This window comes from Ranitomeya variabilis, chromosome 5 (assembly GCF_051348905.1).
Source record: "Ranitomeya variabilis isolate aRanVar5 chromosome 5, aRanVar5.hap1, whole genome shotgun sequence".
NCBI classification, from domain to species: domain Eukaryota; kingdom Metazoa; phylum Chordata; class Amphibia; order Anura; family Dendrobatidae; genus Ranitomeya; species Ranitomeya variabilis.
The window spans coordinates 468,152,987-468,180,155 of NC_135236.1; the positions used below are offsets into that span (position 1 = coordinate 468,152,987).

A 27,169-nucleotide genomic window follows, 5' to 3' on the forward strand; every position below is an offset into this window, starting at 1 on the left:
AATATGACGCTTTATTAGGCATTTATAGATAACAGAAATTGTATTATAAATATTGCCTTTTACCTCTACTTAATTATGTGTTTTACTTTTTAACCATAAACTATTTCCTTTGTAGAATACATCAAGGGCAGAAACTGGTAAATTATACTATGTTTATAATGCACATGCATAAAAATTTTTCATTGACAAAAATATGTTCCTAAAAAACACATTCTGGTAGCAATTGCACTCTTACGGCCACTACTTCTCTCTTTAAGCCTAAAATTCCAGAAAAATCCACATTTTTCTTAAAGGGAATCTGACACCTGGTTTTTGCTATTTAATCTGACAGCAGTATAACATAGAGCACAAGAGCCTGATTCCAGGGATGTGTCACTTATTAGGCTTTATGTTGTAGATTCCATACTATCAGTATTTTATTAACAGGAAATTAACACTACAAGACAAGATCTTGTGAGCCCCCCACCCCCATCAGTGATTAACAGCTTACTGACAATTCACAGTGTACACAGGAAGCTGCTAGTGAGGGGTGTGAGCAGGGATAGACAGAGCCCAAAAGTCTTAGCTCTGTTATGTGTACAGTAGAAAAACAAGGACACTATCAAAACTATACCACACCACACAGTCCAGTAAGTGATACATCATCTACATTCATCTACATCTAGATCTAGCTTGTTTTTAATAAAAGGGGGTGTTATCAGTGTGAGACATGTATAGTAGACCTGAACTTTGTCTCATTACAAACACATTTGCAGCAGCAGCTCCCACAGCTCTGCAGTATGGTAACACTGGCTGCCTGTGACATGGAAGTTGAAGCACTGAGAGGCTACCTGCAGATGTGTGTAATGTTGCACTGTGTGAGTTATAATCATCCACAGCACTGCAATGAGGTCAGTCAGTCATTACATGTCTTACACTGGTAACTCCCGCTTTCATTTAAATAAGCTCTGGAGGCAGATTTTCATTCAGATAAGTGTCTGGCCCATAGATTTTATGGCTCATTCACATATAAGGACATATGAATTTCTTTTGAACATCAGATTACAGATAAGGTATCATTTTATTTAACTTTCTATGACCTGCATATTCATATAAATGGCTTAAGAGGGTTAATCCTGCTGATAGATTCTCTTCAGTAACAGTGTGCTTGTTTAAAGGATACCATCAATGAAACGAAGCTTCCCGACACCAGTAGCTCTCATGCAGCCCCACATAAGGACACTGCTACTATCATGTTTCACTGTAGACCCCATGCATTTTCTAAATGCATGATGCCTACAGCGATATATGGAGGTGTCAGTGTACTTATATGGGGCTTAATGAGAGCTACTGGTGTCGGGAAGCTACGTTTCATTGATGGTATCATGAATTCATAGACATTCTGCTCTACATTGAAGGAAGATGCTAAGATCACTTTGTTCCATTGGTAGATGTTCATTTTTCCAACATGAGTATGATAAAAGAAAACATCTGTTGCATTCCTGAACAACAGGGTGAAAGTGATTCATTGGCCAAGTATGTCTACTGATCTGAACCCCCATCGGACATCTATGGAGAATGCTCACCAGACAGGTTGAGAATCACTCTCCATTCAGGCTCTAAAAAAAGGTTGTTCTTGAAGAATGAAAAAAAGAGACATGTAATATATCACCAACTTGTTCATTCCAAGTGTAGAAGACTTGGTGCTGGCCTGAAAGATCACAGAGATCCTATAAAATACTAAATGTGGCACTTCGGATGTGGGGTCTATTCATTTTTACATGATCTAATTTCATGACAAAATGCTCAGTTTTGCTCAAAGTTATATTATTAACCTAGTATCTAGTAGTGTAGTAGTGTAACTAGATAATCAATGTTCTTCACTTCGGCTGTCAATGGTATTATTATAGCTGATTGGTGTGAGCAGCGTACACAGAAACTATGACACCCTATAGCACAAATCCGAACAGGAGTATCCTAAAAAAAAAAAAAGCAGAGTGTCTCTCAACTTTTAAAGATAGAGAGGGACATTTCTCCCCACACACATTATGAGGCCCCCAGTGACTCCCACACAGTATGATGGCTCTCCATAGTCCCAAAACACAATATGATGGCCGCTACAGTTCCACAACACAATATTATGGCCCCCAAATAAACAAAAAAGGATGATGACACCTACAGCAGCACAACAAAGTATGATGGCCCCCACAGACATCCATATAGCATAATGGGTACTACACAAACCTCCGCATGACATAATGGCCCCATACAGCCCTCCACACGGTATAATGGCCCACACACATCGCTCCATAGCACATAATGGCCCCCAAACAGCCCTCTAGAAAGAATAATGGCCCCACACAGCATAATGGCCCCCAAAAAGGCTTCCACACACTATAAGGGCAGATACATAGTCTTCCCCAAATACAGAATGATACGCCCAGAGAATTCTTTATGATGATCCCACAGTGCCCGCAACAGAGTGATAATCCCACTTTCCCCCCCCCACACACATTGTGATCCTCACTGTGATGGCCCCCACAGTTCCACAACATAACAACAAAGGATGATGGCCCAAATAGTCCCATAACATAGGATGATGGTCCCCACTGTCTCACAATACAGAATGATGGTCCCCACAGTCTCACAGAGTATGATGACCCCTGCAGTTCCACATAAGTATAATGGCCCCCACATAGCCATCCACACAGCATAATGGCCCCACAAAGCCCTCCACACAGTATAATGGTATCTGCATAGTGGTTCACACAGTATAAAGGCCCCCAGTCATCCACACAGTATAATGACCTCCGCACAGCAATCTATTCAGTACAATTGCCTTCACACAGCATAATGTCCCCCACACACCTGTCCACACAGCATAATGGACCCAACACAACCGTTCACACATTATAATGGCCTCCACACAGCTGTCCACACAACAAAATAGCCCCCTCACAGTATAATAATCCCCACACAGCCATCCACATAGTATAATGACCTCCACACAGTATAACGGCCCCATACACAGTATAATGGTCAATCACAGTCATCCACACCATATAATGACCCCATACAGCCCTTCACAAAGTATAATGGCCTCCTGACAGTATAATAGCCCGCAAAGCACCCATCAAAAAACAATAATGGTCTCCCAGAGTCTCTCCTCACACACAATTGATGGCCCCTAAAGCTTCCCACATTTTATGATGGCCATCTATTCCCTTACACACAATATGATGGTCCACACAGCATATCCCCCAGACACACAATAAAAGCACGATACAAGTACTCATTGATAAAATAAAAAAATAAAAAACTACTCACCTCAAGCTGTACCCCCAACTGCTCTGGTCTCTGTGTTCTGAAGCTCCACACTGCAAGCAAGATGCAGTGACATCATCAAACCCGCTGCTCAGATGCACAGAGCAAATGATGAAACCAGGGTACAGATTGCTCATTTTTCCATCATTGTATTCAACCCTATCTGCATCCAGAATGCAGATATCATTGAAAGTGGAATGCACAGCGTTCCACTTGGTTTCTTTCTGCCTGTATACTGTGGTGCACAGTGTAGCACCTCTGTGTTTCACTATTATTCCTTGATGAACCCCTGAAATGAAGAAAAAGGGGGGACATGCATTGTTACCTGTCTTCTTGGCATTATGAGATACGGTAAGTTGATAACCTTCCTTTTTCTGCAACATTTAAAAGTTGTTATGATACCCATATCAGGGATGTACTATACAGTTATCACAAAGAGGGGGCATTGAAACCCTTCTAGAGCTGCTACGACTATTATGGTTAAAATTATTTTGGTTATAAGGGGGACCAGAATGAGTCCCTAACTGATCCTTGCTGATATCCTAATTGGGGCCGGGGGGAGTGTATTTGCTCCCCTCGGGTCATGTTATCTTTTTGTTTTGTTAATTTATGTATTTAATAATTGGTTTGTTGACACTGGTGGTGTTTTAAGTGCATTATCCCCTTTCTCCAATACAATTATCTGATATGTATCCTGAGAAACAGGGTTACAAGGGTCTAACAGGGGGAGCCATATACATTAAAGTGTCATCCTCTGCTGACAGGTAGGGGGAGAACTAGGGATGTATGTAGGCCCCATGGAGATACCTCTATATTTTCCTCTACAAGAAGGTTGCCTAGAGGCTTCACCTGTAGCAAATAGATATTGTCCCACATCTTTGCCCATCTGAATCAACACCAGTGATAATTGATATATATTTTTTTGTCTAATTAGGACATAGGGCTGTATTGTTACTTAGAGGGTCAACCTAGGTGGTGTAAGGACGCCAAATTGGCAGCTTATTAGGGTGCCAACCTCCGTTGACAGGCAGGGGTAAGAATAGGGTTCCATTGAGGGACATTATAGAATTTCTAATAGATATTTATATGTTTGTCTGTGTTGGATCATTTCTGATTTTGATAAGTATTTAATAAAGTATATTTTTAAAGGGTTTTTGGTTTACCTATTTAACTATATCTGCATCTAGAGTGCAGATGCCATTGAAAGTGGGATGCCAACCCACAACATGGGATGTCAACAGTGGGAGAACGAGGGAGCAGCACCAGACACCTCCCAACTCATTTTTAAGCAATTGCCCTGTATTAGGGGTGCAGCACTGCATCAATTTTTGGTGTGGGAGACCACATTGTAAGGTTGGATTTATACATCAACATATATGATCCACTGATCTCATGTGATTGGCTTGGTTATTGCAGTCCGAGCACGGATTGCATATTAGGAGATGTCAATGCAGCCTTAGTTTGTACAACCTGAAGAGCATAAATAAAATATAAGAAACAGGCTAGAGTTACACTGTGATTTTGACTGCGACAGGACACCCAATATCTACCATGAACAACCATAACATTGAAAGAAAACCACGTGCCTATGCAAACCACTCGGAGCTGTCAATGCATGGACTCCACAAGACTTCTAAAGTTGTCCTGTAGTATGCGGCCCCAAATGTTAGTAACAGACTCATGACCTATAACCATTTCATCAGTTTACAATGTTGCTTTTCCATACAACAATTGGTAGGAAATTAACCACTGTATACTAAGAACAGTCCACTATTTTGGAAATGCGCCGATGCAGTGCTAAGGGTTTGGCCCTAGCCCAAGTTGCTACTATATCCTATCTGTAAACAATATATGCCATTGTAACAAAAGAACCATTGTACCAAATGTTAATAATAGCAATTATGTTGAATAATATGTTTGAGTCCCCACAGCTGCATGTCTCGTGGCTGTTAGCCCCAACACACGCAGGGATTGCTTAACAAACAATCAATCCATTCATGTGTTGCGGCTGTCAAACAGCCACAAAACATGCAGCGGGGGTAAATAGAGCATTTTTTCCGAGCACGTTGCCTCATCTCTAATAGCGATATTAACAATTCTTGTCAAGGATATGGGTGGTGCTGATCAAACAAAAAGGTTGCTATGCTTTACATGGTTCTGCTGTTTCTTTTGCCTTAGTCCCTGGAAATTCCACATCGAGGCATTAAAGGGAATCTGTAAGCAGGATTTAGGTATATAATCAGAGTAGAACGATGTAGGAACAGAAACCCTGATTTCAGTGTGTGTTTTGCTGTTTCAATAAAATCAGTGTTTTATCAGCAAGAGATTATCACTTGAGGACTAGATGTCTCCTGGTCCAACCATCCAGCTTTCTGTCAATATACATTGTACACAGAAAGCTGCCAATGAGTGATATTTGCAGAGTTCTACAGAGCTCATCATTCCGAGCTCTGCTACCTCAGCAGCAGAGAAAACTGTGATTCTATTAGAACTGCTGCATCCAGCAAACTAAGTGTTGCATCATCAAATCACGGTTTCTCTCCTTTCACCATGCTGCTGTGAGGTTACTTAGCAAAAACCTTCCATCAGATTCACTTTAATGGGGTTTTCCACTGTCAGTAAAGTTCAGGGCCGGCTCCAGGTTTTCGTGGGTCCCGGGCGAAAGAGTCTCAGTGCACCCGTTTAACACATACCACGATTCATAATGCACATACGGCAGAGAAATATAGGTATAGTACAGTATACAATAAATATGACCACCCATGCTGTGCCCTAAATAAGCCCTACACTGTGCTCCAGAATAAATAATTGCCCCTCACTGTGCTCTTTGCACAAAAATGGCCCCACATTGTCTTATATGCTACATCGTCTCCACACTGTCCCCTCCTTTAAAATATTCCCATCATACTGTTCCACTTTTTTTTTTTTTTTTACTATGACTACCACCATACTGTACACCCTGGTGAACTGCCACATTGTCCTCCATTATGAGATATACCCAAAACACCTTCCTTCTTTATGAACTATGACCTCCATGTTGTTTTCTCCCAATACTGACCCCCTCCACTCCATATTGAGCCACCTCTTCACACTGTCTCCCCACTCCTTACCGAGCCTTCTCTTTACACTGTCGTTCCAACACTGCCCTTCTCCATTCTGATCCCCACACTGCCCCTCCTTAGTCAGCCCCTCATACTGCCCCTCTTTCAGTCAGCCCCTCATACTGCCCCACCTACAGTCACAAACTGCCCATATTGATCCATCTGCACACAGAGTTCCCTCTATACTGCCCAATCTTTATAGCAAATAGTCACATACTGTCTCAACTTCACACAGAGCCGCCCCTCCATTCTGCCTAATCTCCATACTGAGCCCTGCATACGGTCTTTTTTCCACACAGTGACCCCCAACACTGCCTCATCTCCATATTCAGCCTCCAATGCTGACCCATCTCCATACAGAGTCCACGTACGCTGCCCCATCTCCAAACAGAGACCCCATCACTGACACATCTCTATATAGAGTCCCCTTATGCTGTCCAATCGCCATACTAAGCCCCCATACTGCCCCATCTCCACACAAAGTCCCCCTATACTTCTCCATCTCTATATAGAGCCCCTATCCTGCCCTACCTTGATACAGAAAGCCCGATATTACTCCATCTCGGTACAGAATCCTCTATACTGCCCCATTTCTATATAGGAGCAGCATGGTGGCTCAGTGGTTAGCACAGCAGCCTTGCAGCGCTGGAGTCCTGGGTTCAAATCCCACCAACGACAACATCTGCAAGGAGTTTGTATGTTCTCCCCATTTTTGCGTGGGTTTCCTCCGGGTACTCTGGTTTCCTCCCACATTCCAAAGACATAATGATAGGGAATTTAGATTGTGAGCCCCAATGGGGACAGCGATGATAATGTGTGCAATACTGTAAAGCGCTGCGGAATATGTTAGTGCTATATATATAAAAATAAATTTTATTATTATTATAGAGCTACCCTATACTGCCCCATCTTCATATTAAACTGCCCTATTCTGTCATATGCCCATATTCAGCCACTTATACGGCAGCATCTCCATAAAGACCCAGCTGTACTACCACATCCCCATACTGGCCCCTCTGCAAATTAAATGCCCATGTCTCCAGCTTTACGAGCACTTACAGTCTCCCGGCTGCTTCGCCCACACCGTCCGATCCTCCGGAGCACATTCTTGATGATTGCAGTGTGATGAGATGACCTCATCACGCTTCAAATCGGGCAGGGAGCAGATCCCGAAAGTGCCAGTGCTGGCATCTTCATTGGCATTCACGTCTGCATAGACGTGAATACAAATGAATGCTTGCAGAAAATGTACTTTCTCCCCCCAGCCCCGGACAGAGAGCGGGCCCCCCCGGTTGCCCAAGGGCCCGGCACTTGCCCGGGCTCGCTGGGTGGTGACGCCGGCCCTGACCACGAACAATCTAAAATAACAAGCAGGTACTCACCCTTCCTGAGTCCAGAACTGGCCATAGCCTCAGTGTTTTGGTTGCAGCGATGAAGTCACGTCGTCAACAACATCATTTCTGCATCAGTGCTGTAGCCAATCACTAACCTCAACAGATTGTGCCGTCTACCTAACAGCGTTGCTTGCGGCCGTGTTGTTATTATTTTGCACCAAAATTTATCACAGCATCACATGATGTTTGATAAATGACGACACCACTGAGAGTTCGTCAATCAAATCATTATAGTGAAAAGAAAATTATCACTTCAATGAACATTCTGCCAAGTCCAAAAGTAATTGGCTGACATTGTGATTTAAGGGTTAATTTTGACTCTGACAAGTGGCTAGCAAACATTTTATTTGCCAGAACTGCAGGCAGGTTTGTAGTGACTATGCAACCAAGGAAAAATAATATTCAGGCAGTTCGGGTCTCAGCATTAAGCGTGTTAGCTTGGCGGCTGACCAGACACTTCTGATTAAAAGTAATAGCACTTAAAGTTGACAGGATAGTTCTATCAAGGCAAATACATGACAAATTGACCAGGAAACGTGTTATTCTAGAACATGTCTACCAAGTCCTTTAGTACAACACATTGTTTAACTTGGCCACCAGGGCATTTTGCTCCATTTAACAAAATTAGTTAAGAAAATCCTCTTGCATTACTAAAAATAACTTTTAGAATTAAGGAGAGAAATCTGCAATATAATCTTTAATGAGGAAACGTTCATTTTACTAGAACATTTTGGTTATACACATTTAAAAGAACATATTGTATAAAGTATATCGTTTTTGAACTGTAACAAATAGCAGCAAAAATGGTCTTTGGAGATGTTGAGACCTTTACATTTTTGGAATAAATTCTAATAATCCCAGGCTTCTAGATAAAGCAGAGTTAAAATGAGTTTTTATGTAAGTAAAGCTAATTTCTGTACAATTTCTAACAATTTCCTAATGTAAATACATGGTTGCCTACTGTCCCAGATATCCTGGGACACCTAAATCAAAAGGAGACAAGGATTATTATAAACTGCACCCAAAATTAGGAATTCTGGAGCAGAACAGCGACGACTATATACCCTTTACTGTGTATTATCTCCTTTGTATATGGCTATTAAAGAGTAACTCATTTTAATTTTATTTTCAGAAATACACATGAAAATTAAAAACTTTGCAAAATATCTTATCAGAAAAGAATCTACTTACTTCTTTGATAAGATAAATAGTGTGTGATATAAGTATTGAACAAGTCACAAATTGTCTAAGTAAATATATCTCTAAAGGTGCTATTGACATGAAATTCTCACTAGATGTTGGTGACAACCCATCCAATCCACACAGGCAAAGAAATCAGACCATAGATGCCCATAAATTAAGTTATGCGTGACAATTTCATGTCAATAGCATTTTTAGAAAAATATTTGCTTAGACGAGAAATTGTTACATCACACAAATGTGCCCAATCATTGTCCTGTGAGAATATGTCCAGCAATTGCACGATCACTGAGAACTGACTTACATGTCATTCATCAAATCTTACATGTCTGCTTAAAAATTAGCCTTTGTCTGTGGTATATCCCTTCATAAACAGGGGAGCGCTAGTCATTACCAGAGGAGACAAGAGGAAAAACAAAATAAATCTCAAAGGGAATGGCATTATGAAAAGAAACTTGTGATTGTTATGCATAAATCCATGTCTTTAGAATGTTAAAAGGTGTCCTATGTAAAGTGAAAAGATTGCCTTGGAGACTGGATGTGTAAAAATTAAAAAAATCTCATTAATACTCGCCTATCAGCACCCACCTAGATCAAATGGATTCAACCCTGACTTCATTGTTTAATCGTCCACTAGACAGCTATGGTCTGTCATTGGCTGCAGTGGTCATGTGACCTTAAACAAAGCGTCATCAGTAAAATATATGCTGATCATAGAATGTAGATTTGGAAGGGACCTCAAGGGTCATAGTGTCAAAACCCCCTCTGCTCAATACAGCACAGGATTCACTAAACCATCTCAGACAAATGTCTGTCCAGCCTCTGTTTGAAGACTTCTATTGAAGGAGAACTCACCACCTCTCGTGGCAGCCTGTTCCACTCATTAATCACCTTCACTGTTCAAATTGTGTCTAATATCTACTGTAATCTGTATCTTCTCCCTTTCAGTTTCATTCCATTACTTCTCATGTATAAATGTGCAAATGAAAATAATGATATCGCTCTATACTCCCTGTCGGACATGCTTTGCAGTCCGCTCACCATCCTGGTAGTTCTTCTCTGAACTTGCTCCAGTTTTTCAATGTTTTTTTTTTTTAAATGTGGTGCCCAGAACTGGACTCAGTATTCCAGATGAGGTCTGACAAAGGAGGAGTAGAGAGGGATAATTACTTTACATGAACTAGATTCTATGCTACTCTTATTACATCCTAGAACTGTTTGCCTTTTTTTGCTGCTGCATCACACTGTTGACTCATGTGCGGTCTGTGAGCTGTTATTATACTCAAGTCTTTTTCACATGTGCTGTTGCTTCATTCTATTTCTTTCATTCTGTAGATGTCATTTTTGTTTTTCTTGCACAGATGTAGAATTTTGCATTTCTTCCTGTTAAATGCCATTCTATTAGTTGTTGCCCATTGTTCAATCTTATCTACACCGTTCTGAATCATTTCTCTGTCTTTTCTAGTGTTAGCTATTCCACCTAGCTTTGCATCGTCTGCAAATTTGATCAGGTTACCTACAGTTCCCTTATCTAGATCATTTATAAAAACGTTGAACAACACTGGGGTACAGCCTTGTGGTACCCCACTTGAAACATTCTTCCAATGGGATGTGCAGCCATTTATTACCAATGTTTGTGTACGATCACTTAGCCAGTTATAAATCCACCTAACCATTGCCTTGTCAATCCCATACTTTGTCATTTTTTTAATTAATTTAAATTAGCTAAGTGTTCCCTCACCATCTCTCTGTTTTTAGTTAGTGTGGATTCCTTTATTCCTTCGATGGCACAGTGATAGGCCCACGACGACCAATCCACTTTCCAGGAAACAGTTCATGTAGGAATGCTCGGACATGACACCCATAATGTGGTGATGCACATCCTGCTGGAAAACTCAGGGAACGTGCCATCTTCAGTGCATAAAGAGGGCAACACATCATCATGATGGTCGTCGTGGGCCAGTTGAATGGCCACCAAGGTCTCCCAATATGACTCCCTTAAACTTTTATCTTTGGGGTCATCTTAAGGCAATTAACTCAGTATGGAATGGACAAGGCAACTGTTAGGGTACTGTCACACAGTCACATTTTGATCGCTACGACGGTACGATTCGTGACGTTCTAGCGATATCGTTACGATATCGCAGTGTCTGACACGCAGCAGCGATCAGGGATCCTGCTGAGAATCGTACGTCGTAGCAGATCGTGTGGAACTTTCTTTCGTCGCTTGATCACCCGCTGACATCGCTGGATCGTTGTGTGTGACAGCGATCCAGCGATGTGTTCGCTTGTAACCAGGGTAAACATCGGGTAACTAAGCGCAGGGCCGCGCTTAGTAACCCGATGTTTACCGTGGTTACCAGCGTAAACGTAAAAAAACAAACAGTACATACTTACATTCCGGTGTCTGTCCTCCAGCGTCTCAGCTTCTCTGCACTGTGAGCGCCTGCCGGCCGGAAAGCGAGCACAGCGGTGACGTCTGACGTCACCGCTGTGCTTGCCGGCTATGGCGCTTACACAGTGGAGAGAAGCAGAACGCCGGGGACAGACACCGGAATGTAAGTATGTACTGTTTGTTTTTTTATTACTTTTACGCTGGTAACCACGGTAAACATCGGGTTACTAAGCGCGGCCCTGCGCTTAGTTACCCGATGTTTACCCTGGTTACCGGGGACTTCGGCATCGCTCCAGCGCCGTGATTGCAACGTGTGACCGCAGTCTACGACGCTGGAGCGATATTCATACGATCGCTGCGACGTCACGGATCGTGCCGTCGTAGCGATCAAAATGGTACTGTGTGACAGTACCCTTAGGTGGATTCATAACTGGCTTAGTGATCGGACCCAAAGAGTGGTTGTAAATGGATGCACATCCGGTTGGAAGAATGTCTCAAGTGGGGTACCACAGGGCTCTGTATTGTTCAACATCTTTATCAATGATTTAGATTTAGGAATTGAGGGTACACTGATTAAATTTGCTGATGACACCAAGCTAGGAGGGATAGCTAATACTAGAGAAGAGAGAGAGAGAGGATTAAAAAAGATATAAATAAGCTGGAGCAGTGTGCAGCAACTAACATAATGGTTTTTAACAGGGAAAAATGCAAAGTACTACATCTGGGTAATAAAAATGAATAATAAAGCATATACAGAATGGGAGGAATAGGGCTAAGTAACAGCACATGTGAAATGGTGACCGGTCTGCAAACTATGTCCTATGAGGAACTGTTACAGGATTTGGGAATGTTTAGCTTGCAAAAAAAAGACGAAGGAGACTTAATAGCTGTCTACAAATATCTCAAGGGCTGTCACATTGTAGAAGGATCATCTTTATTTTCATTTGCACGAGGAAAGACTAGAAGCACTGGGATGAAACTGATTAGGAGGAGACACAGATTAGATATTAGAAAAAACTTTTTGACAGGGTGATCAATGAGTGGAACAAGCTGCCAGGTGGTGAGTTCTCCGTCAATGGAAGTCTTCAAACAGAGGCGGGATAGACATCTGAGATGGTTTAGTGAATCCTTCTTTGAGCAGGGGATTGGACCAGATGACCCAGGAGGTCCCTTCCAACTCTACTGTTCTATGATTCTATAGGTTGTAGCCCTCATTACAACTGAATGACCAACCAGAGTTGACAATAAACCACTCACTGAGCAGGCTGTTCAGCTCATGTGACAACAAGCGAGCCAATTGGATTTTATTGCATCATCTCGACATATGCAGACTCGAGCTCCAGCTAGATTGGATGGGCTGTGAGCTGACATGCCTGCTATATGCTCGCATCTGACTAGTAAGTCTGAGCAATGATGCGCTCACTAGGTGTTATGATCTGGTAACCTTGGAGCCGCATGAAAGACTTTCTCAGGAGTAGGTGGTACCTGTACTGACCGCAACCCCTAAACTAACACCGCAACTAGAAGTAGCAGTGGGATGTACCTAACAAGTCCTAGACACCTCGACACAGCCGGAGAACTAAATACCCCTATAGATAGAAATGGGAATTCTATCTTGCCTCAGAGCAGAACCCCAAAGGATAGGCAGCCCCCCACAAATATTGACTGTGAGTATAAGAGGAAAGACACACGCAGGCAGAAAAACAGGATTTAGCAAAAGAGGCACTTCTAGCTAAATAGAAAAGGATAGGACAGAATTCTAAGCGGTCAGTATTAAAATCCTAAAAATATCCACAGCAGATAATACAAATATTCCACATCTAACTAAAGACATAGAAAGTATATCTGCATCTCCTGAGAATCCAGCATGACTGAAAAATCCAAACAAAGTCTAAGCTGGACAAAAAACACAATAAATTGCACTGAATTGCAAAGCACACTGCATGTGTGCACAGAGACAAAAAACAGACACTTATCTTATCTGAATTGGCAGCATGGCATGAGGAGCCAGAGAGAGATGCAATCCCTCCAAGTACAATGGACAACTGGCACTCACTCATGGAGCCTGCACACCTAAATACCTAATAGAGCTGCAATCAGCAGAAACACCTGCCCGGATTACAACCCCAAGACAACTGCACTACCATCAACAACCACCGGAGGGAGCCCAAGAGCAGAATTCACAACACTAGGATCACAAATGGTGAAGCGCTACGTCAGCATGCCAGAGAGCACCTATTCACCTATTGGAGTATTGAGAAGAGAGCATTCTCCGATTGGTTTGAACATTATTTTGACAATATGGAGATTTGATGTTTTCAGTTGCGATGTATCACTATGAACCTTTCACAAAGATGAATTTTCACCCCATTGGCCGGTTACTCTCATTGGCTATAGCGTAAGTGATACCATCTTTTTGTAAAATGTAAGACTTTGATCTATTGGTCCTCAAATTACACAGAGGCTATCTATAGATGGCTTGTTTGGCCGGCAGCCATTCAAGCCTGTGTCCATCCACTCATGGGGAATCCTTCCTGTATCTCTCCTACTCATTTGTTATTGCCTATATATGAAGTAGTTTGCAGATATCTGTTACAAATATTATCCATATAGTTAATAAAGAGATTAGCTCCATGCTACCATAACGGCGCTCCCAGACGTTAAGCCTCTTTTTCCAAACGCCTTTCTGAGATAACCTATAAAGACTATTAGAAACTTATATAGGATTTCACATTTCCTGGTGTTCGGGCCTGACTGTCTGTGTTCACTTTGATTTTCCCTTTCGTGAGGGCTTTACGTCTGTATTGCTTTCCTAACCCTGACATTGAAGAGTAATGGAATTATGTCTTTTTAACATAGGCCTTCCTGCCACCGGTCATCTGTGCTCAATTAATAATTGTTATTGTTTTGGCCCTTTGGAGCCTCATTGCTCTTAGGTGTAAATGATATTGGTCTTAGCTTCAGCTGTCAATTACAGAATCTCTTGTTTTGTTTTTTTTTAAACTTTTTCACTGTCATATTTATATAGCAATATCGCATTATTAGATTTATCTATGTATAGTTCTAAGCGATAATAATTTCTGTTAGATGATATGCAGCACAAATTATAATAGGCAAATTAATATATCAAAGATAACAACGCATTTATATAGAAGTGATATGGAGATTGCGTTTTATAGGACAAGCAATATCAATAGCATATGGGATTTTTTTTTTAAATCAAACACCACTTTAACTCTTTCCGAACATGTGCTGTATATGTACGTTCCTGCAAACTGCCATACATATACTTCTTCACGATCGCATTGTGCTCATGGTCTCCAAGGTGACCCCGGGCCGAAAGATGGCTGCAGGGTCACCCAGGGACGGTGGCCTCTGAGGTCCTGCATGTGATGCACTGTTCTAATTCCCTACAATGCAAAAACATTGCAGAGTATTAGATCAGCATTCAGGGCAGGAAACATTGATGTCCCAATGTAAAAAGTTAAAAAAGTTATTAACAATTGTAAAAATAAAAAAAAAATAAAAATAAAAAAAATCACAAAATAAAGAACAAAAGGATGAAAAAAAATATTAATCAAATAAATATATCTATTTATGTAAAAAGAAAAATAAACAAAAAAAATAAATATATTTGGTATTCCTGTATCCGGAACGACCCAAACTATAAAACTGTACCTCTAGTTAACCACTTCAGTTAACAAAGTAATGAATAAATAAAAAATGATCCAAAAAACTATGCTTTATCATCATATCGCTAAACAAAAAGTGGAATAAAATGCGATAAAAAAGATGAACGTAAATAAAAATTGTATCACTGAAAACGGAGAAAAAAAAAAAAACAACAGCCATACAGCTGTCAGCAGAAAAATTAAAACGTTATAGTTCTCAGAATAAAGCAATGCAAAATAATTATTTTTTCTATAAATTTGTTTTTATTGTGTAAAAGTACCAAAACATAAAAAAAATTGTAGAAATGTGGTATTGTTGTAATCATACGGACCTGAAGAATAAAGCTGCCTTATCAATTTTACCACACACGGAACGCCATTTAAAAAAAAAAAAAAACATTTCCTGAATTGCTGGTTTTTGTTCATTCTGCCTCCAAAAAATTGCAGTAGAAAGTTATAAAAAAATGTCATGTGCCCGAAAGTGGTACGGATAAAAACATCAACTCATCCTGGAAAAAACCAACCCTCACGTGACTTTGTCGGCAAAAATATGGACAAATCTAATATATAAAGCTGAATGTGTGTATGTGTGTATGTCCGGGATTGGCATCTGAACCGTCGCAGCTACAGCCACAAAATTTTGCACAGTCAAACGTCTGGACCCCGAGAGCGTCATAGGCTATGTTGTGAGGTGAAATTTTAACCCCGCGCTTTCCAATTCACCAAACAATTTTGCCCCTATCTACATAATGGGGAAAAAATGAAAGGAAAAGTGTTGGAGGCAAATTAACAGCTGCCAGATGTGAACAAGGGGGACTTAAAGAATGATAGCGATGGCGCCAAAGAGTATATACTGTACAGTTGCTACATGCATGTCGCCACACACAACTCAACACACACAACTTGACACACGAAACTCGCCCTAAAACACACACAAGTCTGGTATTATCCTTCAAAAATAAAAATCTGATTAATAAGCAGACAAACTACAAGAGCAACAAATGTACCATATAGGAATCCGGCAGCTGTCAGTCACATGACCTGTCTATTATGTGTATGTGTGAGCTAATATATACTGCCAGGGGGTGGGCTTACTGTTGGCTGGGGATTTATCAGGCTGCCAATTTAGCTTACAAATACTGAGGTAAAAATACTGACCAAATAAGGTGTGAACGAGGTCTAATACAGGAAGAGATGACATACAGATATATACTATTTACAGGGGAGATGACACACAGGTATATACTATATACAGGAGGAGATGACACACAGATATATACTATATACAGGAGAGATAACACACAGGTATATACTATATAGAGATGACATACAGGTACATACTACATACAGGAGGAGATGACATACAGGTATATACTATATACAGGAGGAGATGACACACAGGTATATACTATATAGAGGAGCAGATTACCGACAGGTATATAGTATATACAGGAGGAGATGACATACAGGTATATGCTATGTATAGGAGGAGATGACATACAGTTATATACTATATACAGGAGGAGATGACACACAGATATATACTATATATAGGTGAGATGACACACAGGTATATACTATATACAGGAGATTACATACAGGTATATACTATATATAGGAGGAGATGACATACAGGTATATACTATATACAGGGGAGATGACACACAGCAGGTATATACTATATACAGGGGAGATGACATACAGGTATATACTATATACAGGAGATGACATACAGGTGTATACTATATATAAGAGAGATGACAAACATGTATATACTGAGGTGAAAATGAGAGGTGTGAGGTGAAAATGAAAAGGTGTGAGTGCAAAATGAGAGGAGTGAGGGAAAATAGTGGAGTGATCGGAAAATGACAGATGTGAGGTCGAAATGACAAGTGTTAGGGGGAATGAGAGGAGTGAGGGGGAAAATAAGAGGAGTGAGGGGGAAAATGAGAGGTGTGAGGGAGAAAATGAGAGATGTGAGGGGGAAAATGAAAGATGTGATGGGAAAATGAGAGGCGTGATGGGAAAATAAGAGAAGTGAGGTGCTATAACTAACCACAGATATTTACTATGCCCAGGCAATGCCGGGCTCTTCAGCTAGTTATAGCTAAATATAGGGATGCCAAATCTGATATTGCTGTAATGGCACCAACCCAAAGAATAAAGTCGTCTAATCATTCAAATTGCACGAGGAACGGCAACAAAAATAAATAAAACCAATTCTTCACCTGCTGTTTATTTGTTCATTCTGCCTCCCAAAGATTGCAGTAGGAGTTTGTATGTTCTCCCTGTGTTTCTGTGGGTTTCCTCTGGGTACTCCAGTTTCCTCCCACACTCCAAAGACATACTAATAAGGAATTTAGATTGTGAGCCCCATCGGGGACAGAGATGATAATGCGTGCAAACTGTAAAGCGCTGCGGAATATGTTAGCACTATATAAAAATAAAGATTATTATCATCACAGAAAGGCTCAGCTCACATTTATCCTGTGCTCTACACTAAGCGCTTGCACCAGGGTTTCCGTATAAATCTCTGAAATACGTGATTCAGACAGAACCCCTGGCCGAAGATTCCCTATAATGAGGCAAATGGTCACTGTGGATGCCGTCTGACCTGTGATCTGGCGGTGTCCGTGCTTTTATGTATGCCTACAAAGGATTTTTGTGGAATTTGTCCATGCTGCTGAACAAATGAAAATCCGGACGTATTGATGAAAAAGTAATGGTGGTTTTATTCAAAGTGCTTCAAAGTCTATAAATTACTTCTTCCTCAGGAAATACCACACACATATTATGCACGCCTAAAAAGACGGACTACAGTTTTGTGCACTTCGGAAAAAAAGGAAGCCACAGAACAGAGGACAGATGGAGTGCAAAGTAACTCTGTTGCATCATTATAGTGAATGGATCCCTTGGGGGTTTCATCTGAATCACGTTACTCGGAGATGTAGGTGGAAGTGCTCAGCATAGAGCGCAGGATAAATGTGATCCCAAATGTTATGTAAAATGTTCCCAATAAAAGCTTCACCTCATTCCACAAAAAAAGCAAGCCCTCACACTCAGGTCCGTTATCTGTTAACGGGAATATAGGGCACCTCCACCTTACTGGTAACATAGTAACATAGTTTGTAAGGCCGAAAAAAGACATTTGTCCATCCAGTTCAGCCTATATTCCATCATAATAAATCCCCAGATCTACGTCCTTCTACAGAACCTAATAATTGTATGATACAATATTGTTCTGCTCCAGGAAGACATCCAGGCCTCTCTTGAACCCCTCGACTGAGTTCGCCATCACCACCTCCTCAGGCAAGCAATTCCATATTCTCACTGCCCTAACAGTAAAGAATCCTCTTCTATGTTGGTGGAAAAACCTTCTCTCCTCCAGACGCAAAGAATGCCCCCTTGTGCCCGTCACCTTCCTTGGTATAAACAGATCCTCAGCGAGATATTTGTATTGTCCCCTTATATACTTATACATGGTTATTAGATCGCCCCTCAGTCGTCTTTTTTCTAGACTAAATAATCCTAATTTCGCTAATCTATCTGGGTATTGTAGTTCTCCCATCCCCTGTATTAATTTTGTTGCCCTCCTTTGTACTCTAGTTCCATTATATCCTTCCTGAGCAAAGGTGCCCAAAACTGGACACAGTACTCCATGTGCGGTCTAACTAGGGATTTGTACAGAGGCAGTATAATGCTCTCATCATGTGTATCCAGACCTCTTTTAATGCACCCCATGATCCTGTTTGCCTTGGCAGCTGCTGCCTGGCACTGGCTGCTCCAGGTAAGTTTATCATTAACTAGGATCCCCAAGTCCTTCTCCCTGTCAGATTTACCCAGTGGTTTCCCGTTCAGTGTGTAATGGTGATATTGATTCCTTCTTCCCATGAGTATAACCTTACATTTATCATTGTTAAACCTCATCTGCCACCTTTCAGCCCAAGTTTCCAACTTATCCAGATCCATCTGTAGCAGAATACTATCTTCTCTTGTATTAACTGCTTTACATAGTTTTGTATCATCTGCAAATATCAATATTTTACTGTGTAAACCTTCTACCAGATCATTAATGAATATTTTGAAGAGAACAGGTCCCAATACCGACCCCTGCGGTACCCCACTGGTCACAGCGACCCAGTTAGAGACTATACCATTTATAACCACCCTCTGCTTTCTATCACTAAGCCAGTTACTAACCCATTTACACACATTTTCACCCAGACCAAGCATTCTCATTTTGTGTACCAACCTCTTGTGCGGCACGGTATCAAACGCTTTGGAAAAATCGAGATATACCACGTCCAATGACTCACCGTGGTCCAGTCTATAGCTTACCTCTTCATAAAAACTGATTAGATTGGTTTGACATGAGCGATTTCTCATAAACCCATGCTGATATGGAGTTAAACAGTTATTCTCATTGAGATAATCCAGAATAACATCCTTCAGAAACCCTTCAAATATTTTACCAACAGTAGAGGTTAGACTTACTGGCCTATAATTTCCAGGTTCACTTTTAGAGCCCTTTTTGAATATTGGCACCACATTTGCTATGCGCCAGTCCTGCGGAACAGACCCCGTCGCTATAGAGTCCCTAAAAATAAGGAATAATGGTTTATCTATTACATTACTTAGTTCTCTTAGTACTCGTGGGTGTATGCCATCCGGACCCGGAGATTTATCTATTTTAATCTTATTTAGCCGGTTTCGCACCTCTTCTTGGGTTAGATTGGTGACCCTTAATATAGGGTTTTCATTGTTTCTTGGGATTTCACCTAGCATTTCATTTTCCACCGTGAATACCGTGGAGAAGAAGGTGTTTAATATGTAAGCCTTTTCCTCGTCATCTACAACCATTCTTTCCTCACTATTTTTTAAGGGGCCTACATTTTCAGTTTTTGTTCTTTTACTATTGATATAGTTGAAGAACAGTTTGGGATTAGTTTTACTCTCCTTAGCAATGTGCTTCTCTGTTTCCTTTTTGGCAGCTTTAATTAGTTTTTTAGATAAAGTATTTTTCTCCCTATAGTTTTTTAGAGCTTCAATGGTGCCATCCTGCTTTAGTAGTGCAAATGCTTTCTTTTTACAGTTAATTGCCTGTCTTGGTAGTACACAGGCTCTGGAAAAGCGCTATGGCTCCCTGCCACCCAAAGAAATTCAGCAAATTCTGAGCTCCCAAATCCAAATGCCTCCTTCTTGCTGAGTCCCACAGTGTGCCTTAACCACATTTAGCTTCCACATTTTTGGCATTTCTGTAGAAATGACAGCCTGCCTAATTTATGGGTGTGTTTCTCCAGAAATATGAGCTAAGCTCTAAAACGTATTGGTAACTATCTTACTGGGCACTACAATGGCAGTTTGCAATTTTCACTCAACAAAATCTACTACTGCCTGTTTCTGGGAAACACGCATGGAGTCAAGATCCTCACTAAACCTATAGATAAATTTACGAAGGGGTATAATTTCCAAAATAAGGTCACTTGAGGTGGGGTTCTGCTCTTCTAGAACTTAGGGGCGATGTACATGGAATCTGAAAACTATTCTAGGAAATTCTGTGCTCCAGAAGAAAAATAGAGCTCCGTTCCTCCAGAGTCTCGCCATGTGGCTACGCAGTGCTGTACAGCCATATATGGGGTATTTCTAAATTCAGCAAAAATTGTGGGACAAATTTTGGTGTCATGTTTACCAATTTCCCAGTATGAAAAGGTAAAATATGAGGTTAAAACTACATTTTTATGATAAAAATTGACTTATTTTTTCTTCACTGCCCAATGGTATAAAATTCTCAGACTGACACCTGTGGTGTCAACATGATTACTGTACCATTAGAGGAATTCATTGAGAGGTGTAGTTTGTAAAACTGGGTCACTTATGTGTTTTTTTTGCTGTTCTGGCAACTCAGTGGCTTTACCATGTGACATGGCACCTTCAAACCAGTCCAGCAAAATCTGAACTGCAATATGGTGCTTCTTTCATTCTGAGCTTTGCTCTGTGCCTGAAAAGTAGTTTTCGACCACATATGGGGTATTGGTGTCCTCACATTGCACAACAAATTTTGGGGTCCATTTTTTACTGTTATCCTTGAGAAAATGAGAACATTTGGGGCTAAAACAACAATTTTGTTGGAAAAATATATTTTTTCATTTTCACAGATCAACATTGTAAACTTCTGTGAATCACTTGTGGGTTCAAGGTACTCATCAGATATCTAGATAAATTCCTTGAGGGGTCTAGTTTCCAAAATGGGGTCAATTGTGAGGAGTTTCTACTGTTAAGGCACATCAGGGGCTCTCCAAACGAGACATGACACCCGCAGAACATTCCATGAAAATCTGCGTTCCAAAAAGTCACTACATGCTTTCTGAACCCTGAGGTAAGTCAAACAGTAGATTTCACCCACATATGGACATATGGGGTATCTGAATATCCAGGATAAATAGTACAACATATTTTGGGTTCATTTTACCCTTGTGAAAATAACAAATTTGGGGCTAAAAACATTTTTGTGGGAAAAATGAGATTATTTATTTTTACTGTTCAATGTTATAAAAGTCTGTGAAGCACCTGGGGGTTCAATGTGTCACCACACATCAAGATAAGTTCATTGAGGGGTCTAGTTTCCAAAATGGGGTCACTTGTGGGGAGTCTCTACTGTTTCGGCAGATCAGGAACTCTCTAAACACGACATGGCGTCCAGTGATTCCAGCTAATATTGCATTCAAAGAATCAAATGGCGCGCTCCTTCCCTTTCAGGCCTGTCCTCCAAACAGTTCTTTTCCTCCACATATTGGCTATCGGCCTACTCAGGAGAATTACGCAACAAATTGTATGGTGCATTTTCTCCTGTCATCCTTGTAAAAATAACAAAAATTGGGTCTAAAGTTAAATTTTTGTGAAAAAAAGTAAAATGTTAATTTTTCCTTCCAAAGTGCTTCAGTTCCTGTAACGCATCTTAAGGGTGTTAGGGGTCGAGTTCCCACCTCTGCACAGGGGGAACCTCGGGCCATCTCCGCTGCAGTCTCCCATTCTTCTCCTGCTGCAGTGGAGCCTGCTCAGCGGAGACGTCGGTCCCAGCGTCTTACTCAGTCCCACTCTGTACAAAGAGTTACTGCTGCTTTTCCTGCTTCTGCCATTGAAGTCAGTGCTGGGCAGCGGCGAGCAGACGCTTCTGGGACTAAGTCCTGCTTTTCTCATTCTGACCATGCCCTGAGTAAGATCTCTCAGTGGAGATCGAGGGTCACATGGTCAGATACTGCAGCTAAGTCCATTGGTCCTTTCAGGAAGGTCCTGTAGGTGCTAGGACTAAGTCCTGCTTTGCACACACTGAGCATGCCCAGGGCAAGATCTCTCAGTGGAGATCTAGGGTCACATGCTCAGGTATGGCAGTCTCTCATTGGTCCTTCTAGGAAGGTCTTTTACTTGCTGCAGCTATATAAGGCTCGCATGGCCGCATGGCCATGCGCTAATATCAAATCTGTTATGTGCATGCGCCAGTGTGGTCACATTTGTGTGTGTTCAGGGACTCAGCTGAAATAAGCCCCTAGAATGCCGGCACCTCCGGCGAGGAGATTGTGTGCGTGGATTTAGGGCCCCGGCTGAAATAAGCCCCTAGAATACCGGCTCCTCTGGTGAGGAGATTGTATGTTTGCGTGACCACAGACTGCCTTCTGCTCGGCAGTTAGCTGTGAACTCCTGTGGGGTTAACAGGGCACAGCGTCTGGTTTCCGTGCGACTCTGTGAAGTAACAGAGTTCGCTTAAACCACCATATAGGGCCGTCATTTGCTAGCAGCAGGTTCCTCCTGCACGGTGGACCCTGGGCTGCGAACGCACAAATAATAACATCTATATTTAATCGGTGCGTTCCGCTACCCATAACAACGGGTTAACGAACTTCTTCAATGTGGTTTTGAGCACCTTGAGGGGTGCGGTTTTTAGAATGGTTTCACATTTCGATATTTTCTAGCACACAGACTCCTCAAAGTCACTTCACATGTGAGGTGGTCCCTAAAAAATGATTTTGTAAATTTTGTTGTAAAAATGAGAAATAGATGGTCAACTTTTAACCCTTCTAACTTCCTAACAGAGAAAAATTGTGTTTCATAAATTGTGCGGAGATTAAGTAGACATGTGGGAAATGTTTGTTATTAACCGTTTTGTGTTACATAATTCTCTGATTTAAGGGCATAAAAATAAAAAAATTGAAAATTTCAAAATTTTCGCCAAATTTCCAATTGTTTCACAAATAAACGTAAGTCATATCAAAGAAATGTTATCACTATCATGAAGTACAATAGGCCATGAAAAAAACTAATCTAAGAATCAGTGGGAACTGATGACAAGTTCCAGAGTGACACTGGTCAGAAATGCAAAATTTGCTTGGTCGTGAAGGTGAAAATAGGCTCGGGGGTGAAGGGGTTAAACTTTATGCTACATTCTTTCTGGATTTAATTTCAGAATATGACAAATATAAATAAAAAAAAAATTTTGGTTTCCATAAAAACGCTAAAGTGAAACCAGGCAATATAGCAGCTTTATTGGTAAGTGCTGCACATATTTTTATGCATTCATCTGTTCTCTGTACCTCCTAACGCATCATTCTTTAAGTCGCTATTTAACAGCCATTTTAACGCCACTGGGTGATGCCATCAAATCTCATGTTCTGGCAGTACTCACTACAGACAGACTGCTGGTATGTATTCAAAAGTGCACATCCATTGCCCTGCATTTAACAGGGGAGATGAAAGAAAGCCCCCCTTGATGGGGTGTAGATGGTCAGGCAAGTGAATATTTGCTTGTGGCTTTAAAAAGAAAACAAATGCAGACTCTTGTGCACAGTGGCTGAAAGGTGCCAACGGGCAGCGGAGTTGTAAGCTCTCGATGTGTCGGCATCTCAGTACAGCATTGTATTACGCAGGTGTTAAACCACCGAAAAAAAAGTTTGTAATATGGAACATTATATATATATATGAAACAGAAAGAAAATCTCTATAGAAACCTGGCACCAAACAGAGGCATATTAAGGTCCCACAGAGGTGTCGTGTTATGGCTCCACACGACGAGGAACGTGCTGCCAGAATAAGCAATGTATACCAGTCGGAGGGATTTTTTAATTATTACTCAGTGTTTGGGTAACATCTACAAAATGTGCTAACTATGGAGATCAAGCACCCGTCATATTCGGTTACTCACACAAGGGCCCATTTACAGCAATCTGTTTCTTGGTTCTGTATTTTGTCTGAACCTTGGTGTTCTGTTTTCTTTGTTTTAGGCATTTTTCCATATTTAATAACAATAAATACTACTACTAATAACAATAATAATAATAATAATATTAAACACATTTACGCTTAAAAGACGCTTACATTTTACCTATTTGTATATTTGCTAAAAAAAATGCAAATGAGCAAAAGGGTCTGAAATTCATTAAATAATATACGAGTTGTATGTATTGTGTTGCAATTCCTGTATGAAATGAATTAAATGTTAAATATGAATCCCCTTTTAGAGACATATCAGGGGAATGTAAACAGATTTTCCGTGACAGTTAGCAGAAAGCTGGTACTGGTGTTGAGATTTGCTTGGTTAAACAATGGTTTATTTGGCGTACCCAGCACAAATTAAGCAGACATGTTTTAAGCACATTACGGGAGAACAATGAGATCAAACAGAGTTAGCCGGCAAACCTCAATTTTATGAGGAACATCTTGCTGGAAGGGGCCGGTGTCAGGGTCAGGCTGAGAAACATGCAGATGATCTCGTGCTCGCATACAGCGTACTCCCTAACTACAAACCCCGCACTGCTACTACTCTTCACATTCCTGCAGATTGGAGACTAGAGATTGATCGTTAGATGATTACAGAAGATAAATGGCAAAAACAATTACATTTAAATCAGCAAATGTATGTGCCGCAACACACATCAGAAAAAAGAAGGCTTCACACACAAGTAGTGATATATATATATATATAGAGATATATATATATATATATATATATATATATATATATATATATATATATATATACACACACATACATACATACCACACAGCCCAGCTGTCTAATCTGCATATATAAACACAGAAGTATATATACATGTACTGTAAATATATACACGTAATGTGCATACACACACATATATACACATACAAACTAATCTATCTATACATGTATATATATATATATATATATATATATATATATATATATATATATATATATATATATATATGTGTGTTTATACATATGTGTATTTGTTTTTATGTGTGTGTAAATACATGTATGCTCATATTATTCATATATAAATGTATATTTGTAACTGTGTGTGTATGTATATACTATATATACATATATATATATACATACATACATACATACACACACACAGAACTGCAAATATATATTTATATATGAATATACATATATACATATAGAATCATACATATATATATATATACATACACACACATATATACACACGCATAGAAACAAATGTGTCTATACATGTATATATATATATGTGTATACATATATGTATTTATGTTTCAATGTGTAAATATATATATATGTGTGTATATTCATATATAAATATATATATATATATATATATATATATATATATACACACACAGAGCTACAAATATATATTTATATATGAATATACATATATATATATATGTATATATATATATACACACAGAAACAAATACATACATGTACACACACATATATACATACATACATACACATGTATAGATACATTTGTCTCTTTGCATGTGTATATATGTGTGTGTATGTACTGTATGTATGAGAAGCACTCTTTTCTTGCCGTAAATTACAGTGTATAAAATGGCTAACTAAATAAAATTATTTTCCTTATTTATCTTCTGCAATTATCTAACAATTAATTTAGAGTCACAGATTTGCAGGAATTTGGAGTATATATATATTTTATATTGAGGCTCATGATAAGGGATGAGCCAAAAGCTTAGTATAGAAAATATATGTCCATGTCAGCGTTTTTACTACAAATTGGCAAGGAGATAAGTACTGAAGCTTAGGTACTAACCTCGAAAGTACTCTATTTTTGTTGGCTGTGCCTTCTTTGGTGGCATTACAGGGGCATGTTTATTTTCATTATTTTTGAACAACGCCAGGCGCACAGCTGGGTCTAGATGAAAAGGTACATGTTAAAATTAAAAGGGTATGATTTGTTTTGCTCTTTCAAAGGTTAACTTACTCTTTCTAGGTCTAAAAGGCAACAAGGCTTCATGCAGTTCAGAACAAAACATGGTGCTTTCTAAAAAGCAAACCTCTTTGAAAGTAAGAACAAAAAAAAAATCAGGCTTAAATTCTACCACAAATTACATCATATATTATGGTTACGTTATACCAATCTATTTAAAATATGATAAGCAGCGCTCACATTTTCACTTACTGTAAAAATGAAATGACATTTTTTGTTTTATTTTCATGATCAATAAAAAAAGGTAGCGGACAAATATAGATATTAGGAATGATACTAGTTGTTTTAGTACAAATAATGAACTTTACACATAGGAAATATAGGAAGATGTAAAAACAGGAAATTTGACAATGGCTAACAGAAATGTCACCGAGTGAACTACAGCTCTACATCTCTAATCAAGAATTGACGACGTAGATGAAAATGTCTTGGACATAGAGGATTCTGAAACCTTGAATCAATTTTTCTAATACAGTTTCATCTTCAAAGCATGTCTGTGCTATGATGCTTCTCATTTGTTAGGGAAGAGCCTAATTTCTTAAAGACTCCATGTGAAAACCACTGGAATTTGAAGAGGAGACTAGATGCAATATACATAGTATATCCTAATATCAAAGTGCTCGGCAATGTAGCAATCATTCTGTGCTGGTAAATAAGCACAGCAAAAAAGGGAAATAGTCACTATACTTTGCCGTACAAAACTGTAAGCACTCATGCACAACCTAAACAGACAAAAAGAAGCAGAACTAGACGTCTCAGAAACTCGGAAACTCTTGTCTAATCTGCAGAAAAAAAAGAATGAACCTTAGCATTAATGACACTTCAAGATTTTGTACACTTCAATGATTTTTTTATA

General features: G+C 39.9%; 1 protein-coding gene across 2 annotated transcripts in view; it reads right to left on the reverse strand.

Moving 5' to 3' along the window:
* The window catches only part of LRRIQ1 (leucine rich repeats and IQ motif containing 1), a 229,282-nt gene that overhangs the window by 42,633 nt on the left and 159,480 nt on the right, over positions 1 to 27,169 (reverse strand). For both annotated transcript variants that reach the window (XM_077265459.1, XM_077265458.1), the window contains exon 22: positions 26,137 to 26,238. In XM_077265459.1, coding sequence (XP_077121574.1) covers positions 26,137 to 26,238 — 102 coding nt within the window. The remainder of the gene's footprint in view (positions 1 to 26,136; positions 26,239 to 27,169) is intronic.